The sequence below is a fragment of the Cryptomeria japonica genome, chromosome 11, assembly GCF_030272615.1.
Source record: "Cryptomeria japonica chromosome 11, Sugi_1.0, whole genome shotgun sequence".
NCBI classification, from domain to species: Eukaryota; Viridiplantae; Streptophyta; class Pinopsida; order Cupressales; family Cupressaceae; genus Cryptomeria; species Cryptomeria japonica.
The window spans coordinates 712,693,373-712,715,221 of NC_081415.1; the positions used below are offsets into that span (position 1 = coordinate 712,693,373).

General features: G+C 34.9%; 1 protein-coding gene across 1 annotated transcript; it reads right to left on the minus strand.

Annotated features, from left to right (window-relative positions):
- Positions 1-5,045: 5,045 nt before the first annotated feature.
- LOC131061324 (14-3-3 protein 7) lies at positions 5,046-21,456 on the minus strand. The gene is made up of 7 exons (XM_057994956.2): positions 21,149-21,456; positions 14,657-14,963; positions 14,157-14,244; positions 13,889-13,998; positions 13,496-13,644; positions 5,615-5,661; positions 5,046-5,446 (listed from the first exon to the last, which is right to left on the minus strand). The coding sequence occupies exons 1-7, from the start codon at positions 21,219-21,221 to the stop codon at positions 5,441-5,443; spliced, it is 780 nt and encodes a 259-aa protein (XP_057850939.1). The 5' UTR covers positions 21,222-21,456; the 3' UTR covers positions 5,046-5,440.
- Between the last annotated feature and the right edge of the window lie 393 nt (positions 21,457-21,849).

Consider the following 21,849-nt stretch of genomic DNA (forward strand, 5'->3'; position numbering starts at 1 on the left):
TCAACTTTTAACATTTTCTAAATTTCTTTAAAATGTGATTCTTTAAATGCCTCGACCTAATCTTTTGTTTAGAGGTTTACTATCAAGATGAAGAACAATGTTATGCATTACAATATATTTCGATATATCTGACATGTCTTGGTAAGTCAATGCAAATTGGTCACCAAAACCATGAAACAATCTGGGCATATTATGTCTTGCAAAAATATTCAAGAACTCGCCACTTTTGGTATGTTTGCATTATTTTGTTTGTCCATTTCGATATTAAAGGTGCATCCAACAACTAAAGTGATTCCATTCTCAATGAATGTTTTTGTAGGTAAAGTGGAAGATGGACCGTATAGATCTCCTCACTCAAGTATCCCCTATCATGATGAAACTTAGGTAGATCCTCATACGCTGCCAAAATTTTAGTTAGAGCCTTGTTATTAGCAAAGGAGTCAATGGGAGTTGTATTTTGCAAGCTTTGTAGATGAGATTGAGATGTGTCAAATCTAGATTTATATCATGACTAACTCACAAGTTTATCGGATTATTATTTTTATGAGAGAATAATGTATTAGTTAAAGCCTTATTGTTAGCAAAGGTGTCAATGGGAGTTGTATCTTGCAAATCTTTGTAGATGAGATCGAGATGTGTCAAATCTAGATTTATATCATGACTAGCTCGCAAGCTTATTGGATTATTATTTTTACAAAAAAATAATGTATACCATTAGTGTCTAGTTTTTGTGATAACTAGATGGTTTTTAATACAATTTTTTATGAACCTAACCGTTTTCCGTATTTATTTATTTTTAAATGGCAAATCCTTCAACATATTGATTAGGTAACTTAAGCATATACACCACAAGTATAATAGCACTTGCACTTGCAATATTGTATTCAAAAAGAGCCAAAAGCGATCAACAATGTGGAGCAACATCCATATAGGAAGGAGAAGTGTTATAGTCTTTATCATCCACTTTGTGTTCCTTACCACATGAAGGTGCAAAGTAAAGAGATTCCCAATCATGTTCAAGAATGGCATGAGTTGTGGATGGAGAGGCGCACAATGGTATCAAAGGTGTAATCAAGCGATCAGGATGTTCTAAAATATTATTTCAAGATATACAAAATTTGAAAGGATCGTCATCAACTATGACTACATCTATTAATATGTACATATTTCTCAATTTGATTGCATGAATCTAAGGATGAAGCAAAAGAATCTTATACACTAGAGCACCACGCATCACATGGTATATGGTATCAGAAAGAATAAGTGCAAAAGTAGCAGGAAAAGTAACACAGCAAAGAGTTTGGTGGTCCACATTACAAAACCATTTCTATGGTGACTTTAAACTTTCATTAATTAGAAGAATCAATTTTGATTGCATCTAACAAGTTTCAATCTAATCTTCATTAATTTAAGCTTAAGAATACTACTGACTGGGATAGTGAATTTAGTTAAAGCTTGCCTCTAAACATTCTTATATGTTTAGTTCAATGCATCAAATCTGAATTGTGGCTATTGGCATTGGCCTTTTTTTTAATTTGTATTTTCAAAAAAATATGGAACTATGTGGGATATTATGGTAAGTATGTATGTTCTTAGTGTGAGATGACTTAGTATGATAAGTCAGGTCTGAAGATGCATATAAGTGAGAGAGTAGATTAGTATCAAAAGATACATCATAACAAAAACTCGATTAAGTCCATTATTCCTAATCACTAAAGGTAGGAAAAATAGGCAATAAACGTACGTACCAAACACACAATGAATAATAAAATAAACGAAATGATTCAAACCATTATAGGGCTCTACTAGTCAAATAAAATCTAAACTCAATAATCAATAATCAATAAGATTTCAAAACTAGCAAGGAAAAATGACACGTGAGGCTACATCACTAGAATCACTAAAATCATGTAATAACTCCTCACTAAGAACAATAATATAATGATGTGAAGAGCAAAGAAGCAATGAGGTATAAATAATATATATTTGCAAGACAACTAAGCTCATTCATGATGTAGTATATCATCTTGTAATGCATCAATCATGAGTAATCATGGATTAAAAGAAAAATCATTACAAAACATATCATGATGTACACAAATGAGGCAAAATCTCTCAAAATAAAACAAAAAATAGTGGCAATTGATGAAAGAGGGCAAAGTAAATATGCATGAGAACAACTCATTCATAACACATGGCATATCATCAATATTGAAGAAGGATGGCATATCATCAAGGATCAAATAACAGTAATCAAAAAAAAATATGAAGCCTCATAATCCTGTATATATATGAAGAAAATCCCAAAACAGTCATAAGAATCCACAATAAATGATATCTCAACGAATCACAACCCAAGGATAGTTGCATAGCAATCAAATGATTATCAAACATAAAGATCCCAAATCCTACTAAAGATGGATAACTAATATATGAATTAGATAAGCATTGAAATTAATCAAAAAATCAATCAATATATATTTGAAAATTAACCATTAGCAATGAAAAAGGTTGGATAGAGTAGATGTAAGCAAGGTCACTCTACGAGACACCCTAGAAAAAAGATGTGAATCACAAATAAGAAAAAGGACAACCAAACCATTTGTCAAACGTGAATAAGATAAATTACTTAGAAAACCCATATCTAACAAGACCCTAATTTAGAGGGTAAAACAAGTTAACCAAAATTGTAATGGAATGAATCCCACCACATAAATGACTTAAGATAAATTATGAACACAATCAATGAGAACAAATTTAACCTAAATTAGTTAGTGTTGAGGCAAATAATTTACAAAAATTATATGAGAAGTTTATAGATAGTTAGCTCTAAAACCAATCATAAAAATGATGTTAAAGCCATACAAAATCAATTCACCATTTTCCAATTATTAAAGCACTAGATTTGATCATTCTCTAATATATACAATATGAAAAGTTTGTGTTTCAATCCTAAGTGTCATGGGTATAATCCTAAGCCAAACATACTTGAGTTGATACACATAACTAACCCAAAGCAAAACATACTTGAGTTGATACACATAACTAACCTATGTTGCACAAGATCAATCTATTAGAATGTCAAAACTCATTTACTTATGCCTTCTTCATAGATGAATTTATCAAGGTGGTGACTAACAACATCAAAAAATTGTGAACTCAATAAGTAAACAAATTATCTTAGGCCATACCAATTTAACAAACTAAATAAATAACAAATTAGCTATATCAAAGATGTGCACGTGTTTTTTTTGGCCCTTCAAAAATTAAAATGCACTCTTAATGTTCTTCCCCTGTAATCTTCTAAATGAAAAGTAAACAATAAACGTCTCTAAATACCATCCAAAACTTATCACACAAACACATGTTAAGTTAGTTTAAAATTAGTAGTAGATAGATGAGGAAACTCGAAGAGCTTGAATTTGATCATTTAGATTTAAAGTACATTTCCATGCACATCCAAATTGAACCATGTGAACCCTACGCCACATGAAAATGAACCTCAACGATCAGACAATGAGTACAAATGCGAATGAAATTACATTAATATTGAGTACATGGTTTAAAATTAGTAGTAGATAGATGAGGAAACTCGAAGAGCTTGAATTTGATCATTTAGATTTAAAGTACATTTCCATGCACATCCAAATTGAACCATGTGAACCCTACGCCACATGAAAATGAACCTCAACGATCAGACAATGAGTACAAATGCGAATGAAATTACATTAATATTGAGTACATGGTGAGGGCATTAGAAATGGTTTTAAAAAAAAAATTAGCACCCAATAGGCACCACCATAGGAATTCACTTCTTGTGATACATCAATAGTTCTATTTAAACGAAAAAAATAAAAAACCAAAATACTTGCATTCATGGGAGCAATTGGACCAACTACTATAGATGAATTCAATAGACTAATTGTTCCTACTTGTGACAACTAAGCCAAAATGTCAAAATTAATGTAATCTAATTGGTTTTTTTTTCAGAAAAACATAATATGAAACTAATGTACAAAAGCCACTGGGAAGGGTAGTTAATTATATGTGTATAAAAAGTGGCATCACTCGTATGTTGTACTCATATCCTTCGACATAGAACGACACTCAATAATCTCTCTCAAATTCAAAGTGCTTTTGTCTCGATCAAACATTTCTTATCACCCTAACCTTAACTCGTCGACTGCTACAAATAGGCACCTTTATTACTGTACACATCATTTCTTCTTGGGCGTAGAGGATCTCACACACCCTAAACAGGCCCACCATCATTTGTTAACTCAGCCTAAGATTTTACTGTTGCATATGCCCTAAATACCCATTACACCCAATTTTCCCACGTTGTAAATGGTAGGTTCTGCTCAAATAGTTGCAAAGATCAGAGTTATTCATAGCAAGGCAACAGCGTGCCAAGGAAGGCACTAGAATTGAAACAGGCGCCAATCAAAACACAAGACATTCCACCAAGGTGGGCTCAAAACTAAATCGAAAATGGCATGTTTCTGTTGATTTCATCACTACACGCTGTCATTATTTAGTTAATTTGATTCAATAGTAACCAATGATTGTGAAGGCCTCTTCATTGGGAAGAGACCAGTGATCATGAAAGCAAACAAAATCTACTACAAAATTAGATAAATAAATAATTCAATACAAATTACATAGTCTACACATCGAATTCAGTCCTACAAGCCAAATCAGTCTTAACAGATATTAAAGTTACCTATCGTCTGTCATCCTAATTTAATCCTTTTCATTGTAGAACAATGTTACAATAACATACACAACAAACTTTAAGCTATCAAAGAAATCTTACAGTTTAGATACATGATAGACACCAAAAGCACAAAGAAATCGATGCACTCAAAAAAATCCAAATCCTGAACGAAAGGTAACAAATGATTTCATGAAACTTCAGTCATGAAAATGATACCACTGAGTGTGCATGATACCATCAACCATAAATAAATCGACAAAATTAAAACTGACAATACAACTTCAAACACCCAAATTAGCAATCTTATGATTTACATGGTTCATATGTATTTAAGAAATCAAAAAAATATATATTACCGCCCATCAAATGTCAAAAATACATCTAAAGTTCACTAATCAGTTCAAAACTCGAAAAGTTTTTTTTAATATGCTCTCCACAAATTTCATTCCGGTAGACTGGATACAATTTCTAACCAACCAATCCAAAGTAGAAACATAGGTCCTCAGTCCCTTCATATGTTTCTATAGAAACAGACACAAATTTCCTAAAGCATTAGCTAGAATATTTAAAGTTTTGCAGAAAGATCCCTAAACACACTTACAGAGCCATACAATTTTCAATCCTCAAGACCGCAGAACCAACCAAAAAACGGATTAGAAAAGAATAATGAGGACTCAAAACCATCAATTTGCTTGAAAAAGCAGCCATTCAGCTCCACCAGAACTAGATCTGCCAAAATTCATCAAGAGAAAATGATATGAATCCTTCTAATGTGAATATCAAGCTTCAAAATGAAGAAAATGTGTGTGCACATATTATTACCCTAAATATAGTTTGAGCAAACAGAATATGCATACCATACGAAATGCTCTAAATTGATTACAGTCATTCACTTACTTCTCTGTCTTCCACTTTGATCTCTTCTCCCTTGGGCTGCTCTTCACCTGTCAATACAAGTCGAATCATTCATTTATAAGCTTTAAACAGTGTAGGGAAAAATCAAAACAATGCAAGTTCTGAGTATAGGCTCCCAAAAACCCAATTCCTTTAGTTAATATGAAGGATATTTTTGCTCTCCCAATTGAATATTGTGAGTATGACTAATTATTACGACTTCCAGTACATTTTGGGAATGCGGTGACATGGGCAATCCTTCATTAAAAGATCAATGAGGACAATCCTTCGAGTATTTACTATTGTAGAATAAATAATAAAGAGCTTAGCTCTATTCAAATGTATAATAGATGAACAATTTATATTTGAAAAAGTAAACAATCTATTTCCTCTTGAAACAGATGCCAACTAAAATTATTGATAAATATAAGTGGTGAAAGGACAATTCTCATTATTTTATTTGTTCATCTGTTCTGTTCTTGGATGATAATAACAACAGGAGCAAGCTTGACGGTGAAAATAGTTAAAACTTCAAATACACAAGTTGACAGTTACAAAAGTTGACAAAATTTGTTGGGCAAGATCTCCTCGTCTGTTTGTCACATACATATGAGCAGTGCTTCGTAACAACTTGATAGAACAGGGAAATTTTGATCATTGGAAATGTTTTATAAATTTATCATACCAGTTGACAATATGAGTATGTCACTGTTTATTCAAATAAGTAGAGTTTTAAGTAGTTTACCATTAAAACAGAAAACAATCTATCTCCTCAAAAATCACACTAAATGTGAAAAACATCTCCATGAATAAGGAAATGTGCATTATGACATCTACACATACATTTATAATAATTGTCTGGAAACTTATACCCCTGACCCCTGGTACGTGTCTCCCATATTGGCAATGCATCCCCACCTCAGAGACACATAAGAATACCTCTCCAGAAGTTATTGTGGATGAAGTTTTTTGCATCTCTGTATGTCTCCTAGACGTATTTCTTGAAATTTGGAAAACTTCTTGTTGAGTTTTCTAAGATATATCATATAAATTACTCTGGGTTTTCAAGTACTGATATGTGGTAGACAGGAGCTACAAGAGTTAAAAGGGCTGAAGTAATACACTGGTATATTTGTAATTTCCTAATTTCTGCATCAAGATTCACAAGTTTATAGAGCAGAATATTTTCTTCTCAAATTCCAAAGAGATGATAGTGCAAAGAGAAATAAGGTTTAAGACATTTACATGCATTGAATTTTCATCGGTTAACTGAAAATAAAGCTGTCTATAAGAGTACCATGTTTTTAAAACAAATGGAATTGCCATCACCAGGTGATTGTGATTAAAAAACTTTAAATTCAATTGTTTATATCATGATGATGATTATCAAATAGCAAAATAATTATTCTCGAATATTATTGGCACCTATTTAATTACTTCAAAATGTTAACTTCAAAATTTAAGCATGACTAGTTTTTAGTTTTTGAAGTTTAATATAATTATACACACTTTTTTATGTCGTCTCCAAATACCCATCTCCAACTTCTTTTGAAAATGGAATACCAGTATCCATCCCCATCTCCTATGCCAGTACCAGCCCTGCCTCATAGCTCTGGCATTTGCATTACATACCATATAGTGTGCATGATTTGAGCTACACATGTAGATAGAAGCCCTATGAGAAGCAAAAAACTGTTTTGATGTCGGCAGTTGACAACAATGAAATTGCAATCAAATTTGATTAATCTATACTTGTGGAGGTAATCTATACTTGTGGACGTGTATAAGGTTAATTCCTATCATGTTATTTGTTCCTCGGATCTGTTCTTGGATAATATTCATTTCTAAGAGAAGAAAAGGCATGGTACTTCTTTGCCTCTAAAGGAATTCCAATTTGGTAGAATACAACTTGGTAGTTGACAATGGTTAAAATGCTTTACTTTTGAGAATGCTCTTGAACAAATGGTGGTTTCACAAGTTTGAAGTTTCATTACTCACGCAGGATCTGCTGGTCTGTTTGTTGCTAACAATAAATTCATACAGATAAATGATGATCCATCAGAAACTTGATTATAGAGGAAATAATTAGTCGTCGGGAATGTTAAATCAAAGTGGTAGCTAAAATGAATATACTTAAGAAAATACAAGCAAAGCTGCAAGAATAAGGAATGAGGACTTTAAGGATGTGGAATTATAGCAATAACAATATTTGCAGATTCTAAACTTCTAGAATATGCCTACAAAGAATTTCTGTATTAGAATTTTTAAATAACATGGAGAATGAATTAAATAATAAATTGGTATTTGTTGGTGTATGTTTTATCATTCGGTGAACATTAGAATAAAATGTCAAAGACACTCTATCCTCTCTTGAACAAAATCACCACATATGCTAAGATTGCGAGAAGATCATATGGTGATTCCAAGGTTTCTTTTGTCAAGTCTTGACATGTGGATAAGCTCAATGGGCGTTGGGATATGCTGGTAATACATAAAGGGACTTACACTCGGCTCGTTCAATTCACAATGAAGGTCTAGACAATGAAGCTCTATTGTTTCTGTCTTAAGGAGATAAGGGTTTAGAAGTTCTAATCTATTCCTAAGAATTCAAGAGACGGTATTGACTAGGTGAAACAATAACCACGCTTTGCTTCGCCATGCTTATGATTTTCACGCAATGAAAAAAGCTAAGCATCCACAAAGTAAGCTCAAACTAACTTTACACAATGAACAAAAATCATATGTTCATCAAAAGTATGAGAGGAAGATTCACCATTAATCAATACTTATCAAATTTTGAATTCGTCTAACATACATGAAATAAAATCTAAACTATGATGGGGGATAAGAACCATGCAAATTCCAAAATAATAGAAGTAATCACCATCAATTTGAACAATGCATTACTTATTATTTTGGCAGTCATAAACAACAATTTGCTTATCTTAACATGTTTTGCAACATGCTCCCATGTTTTACAAATGAGGGGTGAGCTCAATTTATAGGCTCTTCAACTACAATTCAATGGCCAGGATTGATTTCAAATCAACGGCCAAGATTACAAAATAAAACCCTAATTAGGGTTTGTTACAACTAACTACCTCTCGACCAATGAGAAAATTACATTTGGGGACACTTGTCCTTCTGCTAAATATAAACGAAGAATACAATAAAAAGTTGTTGCATTGTGTAGTGTGCCTTCTAGAAGCTTGCGTGGATAAGTTAGGTTCATTGAACTTGGACATGTTGACTTGGAACAATTTGATTGGTTGGAAGATCACAAGGCACCACCTCAGTGTGTTGGATGTCCTCCTTGGTTACTTTGTTCTTTTTCCATGTACTTGACTTAGAATATCTTTCCTTGTTGATGACTCTGTCCTTTGCGCTTGCTTCTTCCTAACTTCGAGCTCATATTCCTTTCAAGATTTTGATCTCTTCTTCTCACCTGCATTTGAATCTTTGAGGTCTAGAAGTCTCCCCTCGGAGCAGATGTCTAGACTTGATGTTATTAAAATTTTCTTTCCTAATTGCTTTGAAATTCCTCCTACTTGAACTAGATTGATGGAAATTTGTTTAAAATATTCCTCGTCTCCATTTGATTCTGATTGGGAGTTTGTCTTCAATTCCTCACGAGATGAAATCCCTCAAGTTGCCCTGATTGCTTCAATAGGTCTAGGATTGTAGATGAAATCCCCAAGAAGTCAAAAAAATATTTTCTATATTTTCACCAAGTTTGACGACTCTTCTTTCTTGATGCCTTGAAATTATTTCAAGTACCTTGAATTTGGAGAAGAATTCCTCTGTACTTTCGCCACAATAGAGGAAATTGGAATTTTCTTTGTGATGTATTTCCCATGCTTAGCCAAATTTTGGCTATTCAATTTCATTTTGTAACACCTTCATGTGGACCTTTCAATTTTAGCCAAGATTTTGGCCATCTCTATGCTCAAACGAACCTTGCTTGTAGATTTGTCTTCAGAATACAGGTTGGGAGTTCCTATTTTCTTGAAACTTCATTTGGACTTTTCTCGAGAGTCCTCCTTGAGTGGTCATCTACTACTTGCAAGCAACATGGAAAATCAACATTATTTTCAAGTAAACTTTAAAGTTTTAACCCTGATTTTGAACCTTTTTTGTCTTAAAATTTGATCTTCAGCCTGTCATAAGATTAAATTTCTGTAAAAAAATCAGTAAAAATGGAAGAAATCTATCCAACAAGGTAAAATTCTTGATAAATTCTTCCTTTTATCAAAAACCCACTTAATGTCTTCGAAAATATTCCTTCCTTGAACTTGGGAGAGAGAACTCTTCAATTTTCAACCTTGAGAAACAATGAAAGTGAAATGTGATGTTGAAATTGATATAAGGTTGAAAAGTTCAAACAATTTAGCATCTTTACATTTTTATGGGTTCATCGAACCTGGTCTCCTTCTCATCTTCCTTAAAATGACAACTTAATCCCTTCAAAAGAAATTTTCTATTTTTGTCCCATGGCACCACTTCACAACTTGTCTTCATCTTGTCCATGTTCTAGCAAGGAATTTTTTTTAAGTTCTTCACGTATTTAGGAAATTTTCGAAGTGTTGGATAAATTTTTGTGACTTCCAAACCTAGTCAAATCTTTTCATGACAGAGTTTTCCATGTGTTGGGACATTCATTTCATGACCTTGGCGGAGCTCATGTGGGGTCATGCTATTTCCAACTTCAAGATGGCGGACTTCATGTGGCCTTAGGCCATTCTTTCTCCTTCATGTGCGGAGTTTAAGTGTTTCCATGCCATTTCTAACCCTTTGGCGGACTTCATGTGCCTTCATGCAAGGCGGACTTTGCATTTGATCATTCCATTTTCTTCTAAGTGTCAAGGCGGACTTGCTACATTGTCATGCCATCTATACTTCAACCTTGGCCAGACTTCACCATTGGCAAGCCATCTTGCTAGCTTCTCTTGGCGGACTTGGTTCCTTGGCCAGCCGAACTTAATTTCTCCTTGAAACTTCATTTCTCCTTGGGCAGACTTGGCACATCCATAAGCCATTCTTGACGGAGTTGGCACCTTGGCAAGCCATGTCTTGGCGAACTTCATGATAGATTGGACATTTCCAACTTGTGGCATGGCAGACTTGACACTTGGTCAAGCCAATTGTATGATTTGTCTAGGCAGACTTTGCCATTGCCTTGGACATTGTCTTGCTTTGTCTTGGCGCTTAGGCAAGACATTTCCTTGACACTTAACCAAATTTTCAAATTTTATTTTCTTTCAAAGTATCAATACTTAACCAATTTTCTAAATTTTTCTCCCCAAGGTATCAATACTCAGCCAATTTTCTGAATTTCACTCCCCAAGGTATCAATACTTAGCCAGTTTTCTGAAATTTTCTCCCTAGAGTATCAATACTTGGCCAATTTTCTTATCCTCTCCTTGGCGGACTTTGTAGTTTGCTTGCCACTTTGTGGCGAACTTGGCTCTTGTCTTGCATATTGTTTTTTTCTTTTCAAGTTGGGCGGACTTCAACATTGGCATGCCATTGTGCAAGGCAGACTTCATGACTTGCATGCCATTGTGCAAGGTGGACTTCACAGTTGCTTGGCCATTGCAAACATCATTGATAGCACACTTTGAACTTGCTTGAGACATAGTCCTCTTTTGCCATGGATGAATTTTCATTTGCCTGGAACATCTTGAACAATACTTCGCCTAGAAATTTTCCCTTGCTTTTTATACTTGGAGAAATAAAATTTTGATTCTGAAGATAGGAATGTTGTCGCCATGATCTGAGGGACACAATCCTAGGTCAACTTTCAAAAAAGCTGAAAAAAAACAAAAAGCAAAAAAACAGGCAAAAAAGCTGCTTACCGGATTGGTCCCAAAGTGCCAAAAAAGCAAAATTGCGCAAAAATAGGAAGGTGTCAGAATTGACCCTAAGCAGTTGCGTTTTTCATTCTCCGGGCCTTCTCAGCACTTGATCATGTCCAGACATTGTTTCGAGCATGATTTCCCTACTTGACCTGGATGACCATCTAAAAACTCTAACTCCTCATTGCAAAAAGACTAGTGATTAGCCGTTACAACACCAAGGCAAAACCCTAAAAAGCAAAAACAAGGGGTCCCCATTTGCAATGGGGCGATGTGTGAAAAAGGTCTCAACAATATTCAAGATAAATTCAGCTTTGGACCTTAAAACATGCTATAAACCAACAGGTTAAATCAGTAAGTATGGGAGAATCTTAACTATAAAGGGTTCATTTTGGAAGCAGGATTGAAAACAAAATTTGATGTTCCTGGCATAGGGAATTAAAGTCAAATCTGTGTCATGAATTAATGACTCAAACATGTGAGTGACAAAAAGGCAAGGGTCCAACTAAGATTGAAGGCTAAAACTTTACGACAAATAAATCAAAAAGTATCATTAATAGTAAAATTGAGAAGAAAAGTGGGTGGGTATATAATAGACAATTCTAAAAGGACAAAAATTTGATGGGCCGAGAATATGTTGGAGATAAGGGCATCAGTCATAGGATATTGAAAGGATGTGAAGTGGATAAAAGGCCATAGCAATCCTTTTTTGGATCTTGCTAGCAAGATCACCGTCAAGATCACAATGTCTGGTAGAGTTCCAAAGAACTTAAGAGAGCTCAGACAGCCGCTGATAGGAATATCCCAAAGGAGAGATAATATAACTACCCATAGAAAGAGGGCACAATCATAGCAAAAAAGATGCCTTCCTTTCCCCCTCTTGAAACAAAAAGAAAGGACCAGTTGACAAATTTTAACAAAACATGTGTCCAGAATAAGGAGAATCGTGTTCATAGGAGGAATATAGTGTAAGTGATGCACACTGCCATCAAGTGAACAATGTGGTAACCAAAGAAGATTAAAGACAAAAAGAAAGTTAAAGAGAAAAAGTGAGTTGGTCTTGTCATGGGACCTTGAGATTACAGCATCAATCAGAACACATAAGAAGATGAACACAAAGGAATTGAAAGGATGTGAATGTCATTGAAAGATCCTAAACCAGTAAACCTTCATGGCCTAATCTGTAGTTACCAGGATACAGGCGAGTACAGGAAACAGTACAGGAAACAGTACAGGAATGGGATCACCAATCAAACTAGGTTACACAAGAAAAGCAATGAGGATACCACTAGATTTCGTACAAATGTACTCACCAGATACTGTGGATACAGGTCCAGCAATGGATTCCATATTCTTGTAATGAAATTATTCAATAACCATGGGCCTTAATCTATAAGGAGGGGCATCAGAAAAGTTCCATTCACAAAATGATTGTACAATGGCCATATTTATATTTCCAGCCACAATCTGAACCTATTATTGTATTTCAGTTAGTTAAATATATGATGGCTGAAACCTGAACAAATAGATTTGATTTGTATAAATAGGATACTAGATAACATTTTTGGAAAGACTTCCAAACACACTCGTTGCATTCGTCTATTTCCAAAATTATGGCTAAAAGAAATCATTTGAGTTGCATTAAACAATGGATAGAACATAAGCATATTAAAGGGCTCAACCAGAACCAGAAAACTATTAAAATGCTTCATGTCAAACAGTAAAAACCATGACAGCCGAAGGGTCTAACTTAATTGGTACAAATACAAAATGTTTTGTTTAACATAGCTGATAACCCATTTTGACTTGAAATGTGATTAAAAGATATTTACTACCCTGTTTACAATTATTTAGGAAGCTTTGAATTCATTTTTGGGAAACCACAGTCTACTACACATCCTCCTTTTTTAAATCAAGAGCCAATTAAAATTTAAAACCTATAAAAACTGTGAGCTAGAAAATTATAGAATACATTCTAAAATAAAATCTGAAGCCAAATTATAAACCCATAATTAAAGCATTAACTGACCTCCGTCTTCTTGCAAATCTGAAGTCCACAAAGTAAGATTGTCTCTCAATAATTGCATTATCAGTGTACTGTCCTTGTATGACTCCTCACTAAGCGTATCAAGCTCTGCAATGGCTTCATCAAAAGCTTGTTTTGCCAAGTGACAAGCTCTGTAGCAAACACCCAATAATTGCATGACAACAATGAAGATTTCAAGCAATTGAATGCAATTACTGAATAATTAAACAAATTAAAATAAATGCAGTACTTGGGAAATCAAACCATCTTGGCAACATTTTAGACACTGAGTAATAAACAAACTGCTGTTTTATAATTTGTAAAGATAATGATATCTTTTAAAAATTTAATTAACAAATTACCATATTATGGACTGAAACAACCACTTCAACTCACCTTTCAGGTGAATTCTGAATCTCATAATAGAAAACTGAAAAGTTCAGTGCTAAGCCAAGTCTGATAGGATGAGTGGGAGGTAGATCTGTAGCTGCAGTATTTGAAGCAGCCTGCAATACCAAAGAAGTAGCTTCATTAAGCCCATCCAGGAATTGCATGTCATGTGACAAAAAGAATACAGGATTTTTTTATTTATAATTTTGTCCAAATAAAAACATGTCTATAGGATCAGAGATATCATTATAACACTATGCAATTTTCAAAACACCTGGTAAGCCTTCAAAGATTGGTCAGAAGCCTCTTTCCTTTCATTTCCACTTTTGAATTCGGCAAGATATCGGTAGTAATCTCCTTTCCTGATACAATCATTGAGAAACATATGAAGAGTTTTAAATGTTCGGGATTTAAAAACACCTGTACACAGAATTCAACAACCATTTGTGAAAGGCCATGATCATGTTCAACTCCAAAAAATCATTCTCACCTACGAAAAAGTAGACAAAATAGCAAACAAAACAGATTCTCATAAGTAGTAAGAAAGAATGATGCAAGTAATCCTCCATTAATGTAAAATGATACAATAGTATAGCACGAGATTCTGTCAGTACATTTTGCAAGAAAATTTTTATAATAGTGCTTGTAGATAAATGGAAAAAATACACCAAATAGTCCTCATCGTAGCATCCAATGACCAAGACAGAGTAAAACTGAACAATGTGGAATACCTCTTAACTGCATAAAAGAACAAATGACAACAGCAGAACTTACATCTTGTAATAAAAGACAGTAGATTCTCCTGATGTGGAAGAAGGAAGTAGATGTTCATCAATTGTAGATAGAATATCGTTGCATATTTTACTGAGTTCATCCTCCACTTTCTGTCGGTACTCTTTGATCCGTTTAACATTCTGCTCATTCCCCTTAGCTTCTTCCTTCTGCTCAATTGATGACATGATACGCCATGAAGCCCTCCTAGCACCAATAACATTTTTATAGCCAACAGAAAGCAAGTTCCTTTCCTCCACAGTTAGCTCCAGGTCCAATTCGGCAACATTCTTCATTGACTGCACCATCTCTGCAAAAGATTCCTCCGATTCAGTCAAAGGAATTAACTAAATATAACTAGAAACCAAATTCTAAGTATCAGGGACAGAATAAAAAACAGGACATCCATACAATTTGGTAAAAGGAATATTATCAGAATTGTGTTCAACATATGCAGAACTTATGTTCCCAATCACTGTGTATTAGTTTCGAACTCTATGCACTTGTAGAAATTCTGCATGTATTGCTGCTAGAGCCCAGACAGAAATGGTGGACAGATTCAAATTAAAGCATCAACAAACTTGCCTTATGAATCTACAGTTGAGAATGATTTAAATCATATTCCAGTTTTTAAAAATTTGACTCAATCATGAATTCGATTGAAAAGACGGTGGCATGGGAAGGGCTCTCTGCGGAGAAAAGGGAGTTTTAGAGCAACACACCACAAGTGCTGGCTGGGCCTACATGATAAGACAAATGACTCGTATAGCATACATAATAGATGATGCACTCAAGCTTAGGGAGAGGAGGATTTTGGCAAATCAGCCTCTTCCAAAAAAAGGTAAAATTTTATAGGAATTGAAAAGTTCATACCTAATCAGACAAATCCAATCAGTCCCAAAAATCCGGATATGGACTAATATGAACCAGTTCAGGCAAGATTCAAACCAGATCTAGACAGATTTGGTAACAATGATTTAAATAAAACTAGTCACATCATAGTTATACATACTACTAGTACTTATCATGTTACCTTCATAAAAAAGGTAAGGCCTGGGTATTAAGTAAATTCCACTTGAGTGACATTTTATCATCTCTTGCAGACTCAAGTAATGAATAACTAACTTATGATGATCCCCAGTCAAAATACTAACTTATGATGATCCCCAGTCAAAATAGTTTACCAATATTATATTTTCCCGTGTTATGTAGCCTATCATAGCATCCCATAATATAAAACAGCAGTTGAATGTCCAAGGGGTTGAACTTAATTGGTTAAAACATTGAGTTCTCAATGTGGAGGCCCAAGTTCAAATCCCAATGGGGCATCTAATATGGAATTCTAAGTTGCAACTCTCAGTCTCCCATAGCTGGCTTCTAATTTGGAGGCTGTTTCTAATAAGTGGATTTCCAAGTTGCGACTCTTGGTCTTCCATAGGTAGTGTCTAGTGTGATTGCTCAAAAGGAGCCGGTATTAGTCTAATGTTTGTTCTCACAGAAGCTTGTATTGGTCTTATGTTGATGCTTGTATGAGCAGAATATTTGTTAACAAAAGAACAATATAAAAAAACATCAGTTGAATAAAAAAAGGGTATCCCTTACTTTGAACTGTCAGTAGTTAGCCCATTTCACTTTTCACAGCAAAACTTTTCAAACCAAGATATCATAGAAAATATTACAAATCCATTAAATAGAAAACACATGGGCTTTGTTGTTTAAAACTTTCGAGAGCATGCTGTCTTGACATATCATTGGAGTACAGATCATATCCTCATAAATTCAATCAGAGTAGATCAGCTCAGTGATTAATTTCACACATAATCATTATTTGGAAAGAGAAGCCCTTTCCTTGATTAGATTAGACTGATGCAACTCGTGCAAGTACAGACTTTCTTGCATCATGGGCAGTCAGACTTGGGCATATTAGTAGTTTCTATGGCGATTCCACTAACATGGCTATAGCAGCATATGCTGGCTATCTTACATTAAATAAAGGAATTTTGGAGTTTTGTTGCTTTTGCAAAACTCAAGACATTCCTTATCATACGGTATTGCAATCCCCATAACCTAAGTTACTAAATTGGCCTGAAAGGGATGATTCCAAAACAGTTCTGGGGCATTTCCTGGCAGCAGACTGTAATGTCCCCATCCTAGTCAGGGACTTGGGATTGAGGAGTTAGCCTATTTTTGGACCCTTGTAAGCTAACAGAGTATGGATAAAGGGGTCAGTAATGCAGTATCTTGAGGAGTGGTCTGTCTATTTGTTCTAGTTCAGTGTTGAGTTCAGTTCTGGTCTTCGTTTCATCAGTTTCTGACACTTTATAAGGATTTCCTATTTTTTAGGGAAAAATTGCTAAAAATAGACATGGTCCTATTTTCATTGGCATGGTGAACTGTGGCCCTAGCTTCTGACAGATTCCGTTCCCGAGCAATAATGAGAGAGATATGAATTTTTAAGTGGTTCCACAGGCAATTTATATTTTAATGAAATATTAATATAAAATCATAAAGTGCATCACTTAAATTTATTTAAGTGAAAATTTATTATCTCCTAAGCTAGGTGTTGCTTTTAGGGTTAAGTTGGGAACCCTAAACGCAAGTTATTATTTTTAAATCCCTAATTGCCAAAAATCGCACCTTTTGGGTATTTAGGCAGCCAAGATGGAAATTAAACCTCATTCTTGATATTGAGCATTTGACATTTTCTTCTGAGCACTTGGCTATGGCGGCTAGGGTTTGGACCTGTTTTGGAGAGCGTGCATTCTTCGGAATTCAGTAGCTTTGAGATTGTGAAAGATCAATCGAATTGTTGCAGCTTGGTTGGCTTCATTCAGAAGTCAAATTGAATTGAATTGGGGCAGATTTGGCTTCTTACAAGGCAGATTTGTTGTAGGGTTTTCCTATTTACTGTTTTGTTGTTGATTCTTCTGTGGTTTGGAGGCTTCTTTTCCCAAACACACAGTTTGCTCATTTATTGGCACCATCTTCCACTGTTTGGGTGTCTTGGTATTTAAATAAGAGCCGAACTGAATTGTTCCTGAATAAAAATCAGAACTTTGTAAGTTGCTGATTTATTCTTTCTTTTTAATAAGTTGGCTAAGGACATACGGGTATGTTTCTAAATTCTCCAATTCATTGTTTCAGTTGATTAAATTCATGTATTATTCAATATGTGTTGCAAATTAAAGAAACCCTCTTCTGCAACTTCTGTCTATTTCTGAAAGACCATCTTAATAATTAAAAATTACAAAGAAGATCTACAAATTACAGCAGGTTGAAGAGTTGAAGCAGCAAGGGTTCATCACACAGACATCGGCACTCCCACTGCATCACTGCAAGAGTGACCTCAGGCTGGACAATTTTTTATCAGCTGCTTGCAACCGCAGTGTTTTGTGTAACAATTGAAAAATATTTTAATGGGGTTCGAAATTGTGAAAGGGAATTGTATTTAACACCATCTCAGAAGAATATTTAAGGAGTCACGCTTCATTAGAAGCTAGGAAAATAGTGCAACAATTGAAAAATATTTTAGTGGGGTTTAAAAGTGTGAAAGGGAATTGTGTTTAACACCATCTCAGAAGAATATTTGAGGAGTCACGCTTCATTAGAAGCTAGGAAAATACTACATCAAGAATGAATTCAAATGACTCTAATCACCTCCTTCATACCATACCATAAAAGTCCATAGAACAATAGGGTTCACAAGTCGGATTAATCAAGCTATGCAAATTCAATTATTTTTAGTTTTAAATCTTTAACTATGCATCTTATTTAACCATTTAAATAACAGGTTTAAAGGGTAGCATAACAGCTTATAAAATAGTTTAAGATAATGTAATCAATCACACAATGACTAGCAATACTTTTGGTAAAGACCCTAATTCCCATCTAAGTTTGCCTCAATAGGTTGCTAGTTCCTCTTCATCTGAGAAGAATTGGAATACATAACCTTCATCTACTTAATGAAGCACAACCAATTGGCATCAAAGAAGCAAAGTGGCTAGTTTACATGCTTTCCAACTTGCACCTTCTTATGTACAAACATAAATTATTAAAAGGAAGGGGTGACCAATTTGTGGGATGTAGACCAGAGTGAGCTGATTTGGATGTTCCTGCTGCCACACAATCTTCACTTTTTGATTAACCAGATAGCCAGCATACTTTACTAGGAGTGGCAGTATGGCTGCTTGCGGTTCTTCTAATTTACCCACATCATCTAATGTCAATGATGATGATGATGTGATCTTGCTGACGACCCATATGACACCAATTACTGATTGTATTATCTTGATATTGAGTAATGAATGTCTATCATGAAATTAGAGTTTGCCAACTCGATATCAAATTACTATACTGTCTTTGTAATATTTATGGTCATTTTGTTTAGGAAAGACATGATGTGGTATTCTGAACTTAATTCCTGACTTTAAGCTGCAAATATGTATACATATTTATGATTTGTATGTCTTTTGTACAGAGGTACCCAGCATCTGCCCAGTCTAAAAAAACATCATACCAGCATTCCACACCCATGTGCCCATATCTGATTAGAATTCAGCTAATTAGCTTATAGCCTATGTAAAAACCTGCAGACTTGGGCAACATGAATGCTGAGTTGAAGCAAGCAGCATCTTACCACAAAATTTTCAAGAGCATAACTCTAGCCTGGGCCAATAAAAGTCTGGATAAACCAATAAACTAAAAGAAAATAGGCCCCTCCGTTGATGTGGTTCGGAGTTCGGACCAACAAGAAAAACCTTGATCTTGTTGACTCTGATTAGGCAATGTGAAGTTACAGTTATCACTGAATTTCAGACCTTGAAGTACTAGCAGCCAACAAGGTGGTAAGAGATATTCGCATCTGGGTTATACATAACATTCTCGCATCCAAAAATTTGATTTCAGAAAATGTTAGTGGCTCAATCCTGTCAACTGCCTGGTTCACTCTTGGGGCGAGGCTCTATGGCCACTTAATATGTCTGCTGATATGGAGATTGACACAATTCCTCACTAACATGGAATTTCGTAGGCTTTCAAGTACTCAGTTCAATTCATAAAATTTGCAGTTTTGATTTAAAATGTAATAATTGTGAAGGTTCCTTTTAAGTTTTACAGATCCAATAAAACAATGGATTGTCTAAAATCAGAAAGCTAAACATAAGCATCCGTGATAGAGTTATCTATCAGAAGAGAGTACCTACATATTGAAGCAACTTGACATGAACAAATAACTAAATCTATGATGGCAAACAAAATTTATACTCCCCACAATCACGTTTGTAGCCTTGAAAAATTACGAATGTTACCACAGCTTGCTGACTAATTTCAAGCTGAAGGTGAGCTATCAATATGGTCTTATACAAAGGTTGGAAACCATACATCTCCATCAGAGATTTCAAGCCAAGTCAGCATCATTGCTTCTAAGTAATAAAGAAACTATTTCTGCACTTAAGCATTGCTAATTTCAACCCTCTTTGCTTTATCCTTTGAAGAACACAAAAAGTGAAATATTTCTGCAATGTAGCATTGCTAATCTCAACCCTCTTTTCTTTATCTTTTGAAGAACACAAAAAGTGGGTAATGAACATTTGTACATACAGTTAGAAATTATCCTAAAGTGAAACTCTTTTGCAGACAAAAATTGGAAAGTAACCAGCCTTTCACATTTCTTAACAAGAAAATATCAGAATCCTGACCTAGCAATGCTAAACAAAGGGGCCCATTGGACTTTAATAAATATGCAAGGCATCCAAAGCCTTCAAGTAAACCTCGTCTATTGACATATTCGAAAAATCAATCACTTCAAATCTTAAAGTAAGGATATAAGGAAAACCGTAAACAAAGAAATCCGCTAGACGCATTACAATGCCATCCAGGAATCTACACCAATTCATATACAAGTCACTCAATCCCTCAAAAAACAATTTACTGCTAACAATTTCAATAGAAATCGCCAGATGCATGCAGCTGTTATGTAGCTCAATCCCATAACTTAGGGCAAACCAACATCGTCACGAGCCACAAGACAGACATCAATTGCTTATTCCCCCACTATTAAAAACCCTAATACCACTTCGAGGTATAGTGTACTCTAGAACCTCATCTACCTCTTCGACCATAGAAACAAACCTAAAGGCATCTTCATCGAACCCCAAAAAATCCTAAAACGCATGTTAATCATGTCTATGCAAAGAAAAAGCTTGGCACAACCCTACCTAACACTGCCATATAATCTCGTTTTCTAACCTTCTGATCTGTGCATCGTTTAGAGACTCCAAAAGAAATTTTTCTATTTCAAAAAAAATCGAACCAAAGAAAATAGTCTCCCAAATTGGCTGCAGAGACTGTCAAAGAGACTTGACGCGAACTAAAAAAGATCTGAACGTAACAATTAACAAACTAACCTTAAAAAACTGCCAATCCTTAGTCAAACCCTAAACAACAGAAGAAAAATGAAAAAAATATAAGACATTGGAAGCATTCAATTTGGGTTACCGTCATATCGCTCGGCCTGCTCGGCTAACTTGGCCATGTAAACATGGCTCTCCCTCTCCTTTTCTGTGCTCATTTTTTCTGTGTTTCCTGAAACCGCTTCGCCTTCGCGGGAGGTAACGCGAATCAAAACCGCGATTGCAAATCTGCAAACCACCACCTGTATGCAACAATACTACTGGAGCTCTTGTTTTAGTAAAATAACAGACACTTGATTCTACTTAGCAGATGATCGCGAGTTCGAACCGCGGGTGTGGAATGAGGCGGGTTTCATGATGGGTATTTATAGAGTAATGGAGAATGATGGGACCCAATCAATACAATTTGATTTCACTTGGACTTTCTAGTTTTCGTTCCCCGCTTTTCGAGGGAAAGAGAGAGGTGTGTGATGAGAAAAAGGCCGTCAATTTACTAGACAAAATTGAAAGGTTAAAAAAGGGACCCACTATTGGCTCGAATCATTTCCCCAACACTCAACAATGGCATGGGGCTACACCTTTACCATCTCTATGACCAAATCTTATCATGGAATTTGAAAATTATGTTGAACCAGGTTCTTGGAAGTTTTCTATGGATATTTAGAAAAAATCAAAAGTGTATTTATAAAAGTGTATGTTTCTGGATTCGATTGTGTTAGATCAGGGAGTGTAATCTGAAACGTTGATGCAAAAAAAATTCACACAATCGATCTCCTTATGCAAAGG

Excerpts from the sequence above, each read along its gene's own strand:
- LOC131061324 (XM_057994956.2), bottom strand. The coding sequence starts at position 21,221 with ATGAGCACAGAAAAGGAGAGGGAGAGCCATGTTTACATGGCCAAGTTA. Across the intron at positions 14,245-14,656 it reads ACTGTCTTTTATTACAAGAT|GAAAGGAGATTACTACCGAT; the intron begins GTAAGTTCTGCT and ends TGATTGTATCAG. Across the intron at positions 13,645-13,888 it reads ATTCAGAATTCACCTGAAAG|AGCTTGTCACTTGGCAAAAC; the intron begins GTGAGTTGAAGT and ends TGTTTGCTACAG.